Here is a 7067-nt window from a genome sequence, read left to right as displayed (position 1 = left end):
AGTTCCTAACGCCCTCCCAAGCGGCAATTACCGATTTCTGTGGGCCTTCCAAAAATACTGTAAATACGCACGTATCAACATTTATTCTAAATGGTGAACAGTTATTGCAATAAAAATTAGCAAATACCTAGACCCTTGTCAGCTTTTTATTTCTACGGATTAGGTGCTAGAAGGTTATCGAACCTACGGCTAATGCCGCACCTCTACTCACCTGGGTTATGTTCGATTCCGTCGACTCTCTACTATCCACCCCTGAGGAGGCTCCGCCCCTTTGCCCACCTCCTTCCACTAGGCAATCCTTTTTTTGTTTTTGGCGGTCCTTTGAAAGTCTCGCGATAGCCTGACCGCTTCCCATAATTCCGTGCGCTCGCCCCTCCCGTCCTCTTTCCGCCATCTTTCCGTGCCGGTGAGTACCTTTCTCTGAGCTGTCCAACATCATCCGTCGGTTATCAGTGCCATCCTGCCACCTGAGGTTTGGCTTCGGTGCTCTGCGAGGATGCCGGAGGCCTCCTGGGCCGGGGATGCTGGCCTTGTGGGGGTTTGGGCAGGCGGAGGGGAGAGACATGCCCGGCCATCCCATGCTCTGCACTCTGGGGAGCTCGGCCTTTGGGGTGCAGGCCGCAGCACTGGCGGGACCTGGAGCTTTCGGCCGTCCGGAGGGGCCGTAGCCCGGAGTTGATTGACTGCCTCAGGACCTCTCATTAGTGGCTGAGGTAGCTCCTTGGCTCCGAGAAGCTTCGGGGACCGTGGCGCTGGCTGGGACGTGCAGCTTCCCATTACTGCTACCGCGCTGGGAGCTTGGGAGACTAAACGACCCTTAGCAGGGAAAACTGCTTCCTGCCTGGGGTGGTGGTTTGCTGGGAACTAACCTCATCCGGGCTCCAGGGTTTTCCCTCAGACACTTTGTTGAGCTTGAGGAAGTAGGTTGAATCCCTACTATTTGCATTTGAGACGTGCTTTGGTCTCTGCCTTTAGCTTTCAAAACTTTATTAAACATAGTTCGTGCTCATTGGGATGGAGTCCAGTCCGGTGCGTTTAGGACGTTCCTATCTGCCACTGTGGTACGTTTGCTGTTGGATATAGCTTTGGGTGGCACAAGAACGGACGTTTTAGTTTCAACAGTAATAGATGAAAGTTAAGCAGTGTCTTTTGCATATTAGGACAAGGCTGATATCGGGCTAGTTGGTTTAAAGGACAATGTTAATGGTACAGACGCTGCTGGATTCCTGTAGTTTGGGAAACATTGTTGGTCATTATCAGGTCCCGTTCTGAATAACTAAGTACCTTAGCTGATACTCTTGGTAGTTGACATGTTCCTCTGGGGAACCAGCCTGCTTAAAGATAGGGAAATTTCGTCATGACAGAGGCAGAAAGAAAAGGATGTATTCGCAGTGGAATAGTCGGGTGTCTGTTGATGGCAGTGTCGCTAAAATTCCTGTTCTGTCTTCCCTGAACAGCCATAATGGTGCGCATGAACGTCCTGGCTGATGCTCTCAAGAGCATCAACAATGCCGAAAAGAGAGGCAAACGCCAGGTTCTTATTAGGCCGTGCTCCAAAGTCATTGTCCGGTTTCTAACTGTGATGATGAAGCATGGTAAGTGTGTTGCTGGGTTTTATGTTTTGATGTAAACATACTAGGGTGTGGGTCCTGTAGAAATTAAATGTTCGGGGAGAGGACTGGGAAGATAGGGGAGCAAGGTATCCTTCAGTTGACTTGGGCTGTGGACAGGATAATCTGGGTAAATCATGCTGTTCAAGAAACTCTTGAGTAGATCAGGACTGTGGAGGTTTGTGACGGTTGCCCTGCTAGGTGTTTGGCAGCTAAAATGGTCTTTCTCTAATATTGCAGCTGCAACATGTCATTGAAAGGGCCCCTGGGCTCTTCTAAGAGCTTGAGATGGAAAGGAGGATTGTTGCACGTCTTGGGCACGAGGTAGCCTTTGGGAGTGGGAAGCTATGAAGGGGCAAGGAGGAAAGAATCCCCTTTTTGGAATTGTTTTGGGTGTTGTCCCCTAAACCTTAAAAATTATAACAGTCAGTTGTATTCTGTAGGTTACATTGGCGAATTTGAAATCATTGATGATCACAGAGCTGGGAAAATTGTTGTGAACCTCACAGGCAGGCTAAATAAGGTAAGAATTGATTATTTTCCACATTTGAGAACCTTAAGAATAGTCTAACATGGTGTCGTAATTGCTGTTGTAAAACCAAATAGCAGTGTGCTTGTTTTATCTAGTTAGGTTAAAAAATTAGAAATTGATTAGAATCATTAATCTTTGTATCACGTTTTACTTCATTGGTTCTCCAGGTAGAATTGTGAGTTGGCCTAGTGTTTGTGGAATAGGCTGTCTGAAGGGAGGGAGACCTGGGAGGGTGGGGGTGAAGCAACAACTGGTGGTACTGGTGTTTTGAATCTTTAGTGGTGTAAACTGTCCACCTCAGTGGCTTGAACCTGGGTGGCTCAAAGCCACTAATCCTGTCTGTGTAAATATCTTTGGTCCTTCCTCTCGGTTATTGTATTGGATGTTCTGAGCCAAATATGGGATTTTCTAACAATATAATACTTATGGTTTTGCTGTCATAGGTTGAATGTTTGCCTTTGAGGTTTGTTCTCCCTTTCAGTTTGAATTGTAAGCATAACCTAGTTTGATTCTTTTCACTGTGGTTTAACTCCACGTATTTGGGGGGCAGGTGTTTGTCTACTAGCAGATTAGGGTCTCTGAACTGCTACTTTGCTTTGAGTTCAGGTTTGTAGCTTTCACATTTGCAGGGAGTCTGAGATCCTGCTGACCAACTGAGTGGGGAAAAGCGGCCCAGAAAGTGAGTGGTTAGTGGTGGGGACAGATTGGTGAAGTTATTTCCTGGTCCAACAATTTCTACTTTACAAAGTTGCTTCCCTAGATAGTGAACTTGCTTCATGCGTGGTTAACTTCTTAGTGTCAGGTGAAAACTACTGGATGCGAAGCCTTTGTGGAGAGATTTGAAGAGTTTTCAAAGGTAATTTTGGATCTGTGTCTTGTTCTGTTGTATTGTAGCCATTAGATCCCAATCCCAGAGAAGGATGTGGATTTACTATTCTTTCTCCCCTGACCCTCACAGTGTGTTTCTGAGGTAGAAGAGAATGTGTTTGTTGTTTTTTTCTTTTCTCTATTTTTAGGAGTTAAGCTGAGATCTGAGTCCTGCTCAAGGTCTCTGAGCTAGTTAGCCTGGGAAAGAGCTGCTTCCAGTGTATAGTTTATAGTACATCTGAAAGATTGGGTTGATGTTAAAAAGCAAAAAACTCGATTGCAGAAGTGCTGTTTCAAATTCCTCTTGAACGTTCACTATACATAATAGCTTGAGAAATAAGTTTGAAAAGAGCATTTCTCAAATGGAACTCATCTGTGGCATCCTTGTTCTGGGGTATACTAGTTTGAAAAATTCTGGCTTACTGGTAGTTGGAATCCAGGCCTTGCCACTTATTTAGCTGACTTTAGCAAAACAAACTTAGTTTGGGGTTTCTCTGAATTTCAGTTTTTTTCCTTTATAAGAAGAAATTTGCCCACTCATGCAACAGATGAATGTACCTTCCTGAAAATGTAATGGGGCTGGAAAGTAGGTAGTGTTTAAACACTAGATGAAGAAAATTCTGGCCTTAATCATATCCTCTTAAGATTGCGAGAGGGAATTCTGGAATTCTGCTAGAGGGATTTTTGCTGCTGGAATAAATAAAAGCCTGGGAGTAGTGATGTGGTGGCCTCAGAAAGGCCTTTCACTTAGCTTCCTTGGGTTTTCCTTATTCCTGTCCCTGTATTCTTTCCATCCAGTGTGGGATTGCCCTTGGCACCTGTAGCTGATAGTATAGTATTACAAAAAGAACCTGAGTGGGCTTCCTGCCAGAGGGCAGTTGGGCCTGATAGGTCATTTTCAGTTTCTGTGGGTTCGTATCTGTTCGGTGATGTGTAACTGCTCCAAAGACTTAAGTAAGTTCTAAATTCATAGTCTCTTTACTGTCTTGGGATCTTTTTAATGATACACAAAACTGCCTGTCTGCTTTTTTAGCTGATTGAAGTATACACTTCAATGGTACTAATCCTGAGTGCTCACGTGATCGTTTGCTGTGTGTAGATAGTGGGAAACCTGCTTTGATATTTTTAAGTATGCTGGTGATTTTTAGAGTAGTGATATGAGCGGCTGGCGGCGGGGGATCATGTTTAGCCCAGATTAAGGCACCTTTGGATCCCCTCATCTTCTTCCCAGTTGATCTAGTCATAGACCTCGTGAACCCATGGGTAGGCTCATGTAGCCTGTTAGAGGATGTTTGAACACTTACTGTGTTTTATGGCTTAGATATGATTGATTACAGTGCTTTGGCTCTTAGAGAACTCTCACTTTGGAGGATAGTTGTTGCTGTTTTCCCAGTAGCAAGCAGATGGGATAACAAAATCCTTACCGCTTTCTGCTTTCCTATCCATTTTGCCAGGTAATGTTAGTTTGAGAAGATGTGGGGTTGTGGGATAGTATGCTCCAGAAATGGTTACTGGTCCTTCATCGGTGTGGAGCAGCAGTTCTTCGTTTTTAGTTTAGTGCTTGTGGAGCTTGTTTAGGAATTCTGACGTTACGCGTTTTAACTTACAGGAGGAGGATTTGGGTTCTCAAGATAATTTCAACCTTAAGTTAAAAAGTTTGACTACAGTTTTATTTGTCTTAAGACTTCGTCTCTTAGCTCTTTAAAATTTGGTCATTTGTCTCCAGGCTGTAGGAATGCACACTGGTGACCTGACACTGTCAAGAGATGCCTTGTGTTCTACCTCTTTTTTGACTTTTCCAGTGGTTTGGTTTTTCTTCCTGGTGTAGCCTTAATTCAGTATTTTTTTTCAAATGGCATTTATATCAAAGATGGCACGGCATAGTTACCTATTAAATGTTCAGTTGGTTGGTTTATATGACTTCCGTTATAAATACTTTTTAGTGTTACTCAGTTTTTCTGTTATTGGTGAAGTGTGAAAAGCATTTTCTGTTTTGTTTTTACAGTGTGGAGTGATCAGCCCCAGATTTGATGTGCAACTCAAAGATCTAGAAAAATGGCAGAATAATCTGCTCCCATCCCGTCAGTTTGGGTGAGTTGATTTTCCTTTTGTAAAAGAAGTTAATGCTAAGGATTGCTGTGATGTAATTTGGCTTGAGTGGAGTTATTTTTTAGTTACAGCAGTAATTGTCTCCATTCCAACCAGCTTGACCTCAGGATTAGCTCCTGTGTTGCCACATTTCATGTGTTAGGTCCAGGTTCTGGGAGGCATGTGAAAGCTGAGGCTATGGTTTGTGCGCCTTTCAATGTCTGCTCTTTCAGCTCAGTGCATATAGTTCATACATGTTTGCTGTGAATCCCCTTGTGTGGCCAGAATCACTTCTAACCCTAGACCTTTGGGGAAACTCAGTTTGAAAATATTCATCTTTGATAAGAGACTGAGTTCAAATCCTTGTTTTTCTTTTAAGGCTATGAGGCCTTGGGCAAGTCATAGCCTTGATTTCTTCATCTTAAAAGTGACTCTTAAAAGGTATCACCTGATTTAGTTCTGATAAAGCACTTTAGGATCTGATGCAGTGTTTATCTGTTGTTGATAACTTAGCCCCCAGTCATATATTTGGCAATGTTGGAATTTGCTGTCGCTTCATGGTTACTCTATGTGAACAGTGATTTCTGATTGTATTTATGATACTAGTTCTAATGCCTCACAGTTGGCATACCATCTTACATGCCTTATTTTGATCCCCATGGTAATTTATGGGGTAGCTGGGCCAGGTGGGACTCCTTTGTCCAATTAGCTGTGTGTACAATAGTTTGTGATCATGTGTACATTAAGTGGCAGAAATAGTTCAGTCAGGTTTGTATCAGTACTTCCTTAAGAGTAGAGTGACATTTTGAAGCTAAAGGAGTTTGTTCTTTCTGTTTTTACTTTTTTTGAGTTAGTCAGTTTACAGTGTTGTGTCAATTTCTACTGTAGAGCACAGTTTTTCAGTTATACGTGAACATATATATTCATTGTCACATTCTTTTTCGCTGTGAGCTACCGTAAGATCTTGTATATATTTCCCTGTGCTATACAGTATAATCTCATCTATTCTACATATGCCTATGGTTTGTTCTTTGTCTTTGACTAGACTGAATAGCATTGTTTCTTGCTGTCAGCTGAGGGCAGGGCTGTATGAGCGCGTGTAGCTGAAGCCTCTGTTTGCGTCTAGGAGCCAGCCCGCAGGCGGCAGCAGTCTGTCCGTTATGGGAAGGCATCTTAAGCACTGATGAATGTTGCTGTTTTTTTGTATTAAAAAGCAGCTCTGTGTTGAACTATGTTTAGGAAAACTCACCAACATTTTTTTTTTAACTTTCCGTAGTTTCATTGTACTGACAACGTCAGCCGGCATCATGGACCATGAAGAAGCAAGGCGAAAACACACAGGGGGGAAGATCCTTGGATTCTTTTTCTAGGGGTGTAATACATACGAGCAAATAAAATGCCTCAGTGGACTCTGGTGCTTCCCTCAGTCGTTTTGAACTTTGTACAGCAGAGTAGCAGGAGCGTCTGCGGCAGTGTACAGCCTTTGTGTTAATTGGTGAATGCTTTTTCCCTGAAGTAAACAAGAAAGTTGATTTGGGATAACTTACCCCATCACTCTCCTGGCTCACCACAGAGGAGGGTGTCTGACCCCGGATGGTTGACTCTGGCTTGAGGTCCAGGTGGTGAAGCTGACCCTTTCTGGAGTCTTACTTAACCCTGGAAGGAATTGTGCCTTTCCTGTTTTTAGCTTGAAAGAGTACACATTTCATGCCCTAAATATATGATATGGCTGCAATTAACTATGTAAATGCTTATAAGGAAAGGGAGCAGATAACGAGAGCCCACAGTTCACTCAGACTTCTCTTGAAGTAAATTTAGATGGCGTATCAGTGACTTTAGCAATATGTGTTTATAAAATGTCATTTTAAAAGAATGAGACATCTTTTAAAAACTAGTTTTACTATAAACCTGTCATCAGGTGTATTCTGGAATTGGGGAGAATTCGTGTACTGGACCACTTCACCTGGGAG

At 43.2% G+C, this 7067-nt stretch overlaps 1 protein-coding gene across 1 annotated transcript; it reads left to right on the top strand.

The window, feature by feature from the left end:
- Positions 1-304: 304 nt before the first annotated feature.
- On the top strand, positions 305-6506 carry RPS15A (ribosomal protein S15a). The gene is made up of 5 exons (XM_010982600.3): positions 305-406; positions 1458-1595; positions 2054-2133; positions 5015-5100; positions 6374-6506. The coding sequence occupies exons 2-5, from the start codon at positions 1463-1465 to the stop codon at positions 6465-6467; spliced, it is 393 nt and encodes a 130-aa protein (XP_010980902.1). The 5' UTR covers positions 305-406; positions 1458-1462; the 3' UTR covers positions 6468-6506.
- The last annotated feature ends 561 nt before the right edge of the window (positions 6507-7067 follow it).

Source organism: Camelus dromedarius, chromosome 24 (assembly GCF_036321535.1).
Source record: "Camelus dromedarius isolate mCamDro1 chromosome 24, mCamDro1.pat, whole genome shotgun sequence".
In the NCBI taxonomy this organism is placed as follows: domain Eukaryota; kingdom Metazoa; phylum Chordata; class Mammalia; order Artiodactyla; family Camelidae; genus Camelus; species Camelus dromedarius.
Note: the sequence above shows the minus strand (reverse complement) of the source record. Positions and strands in the feature narration are given on the sequence as shown.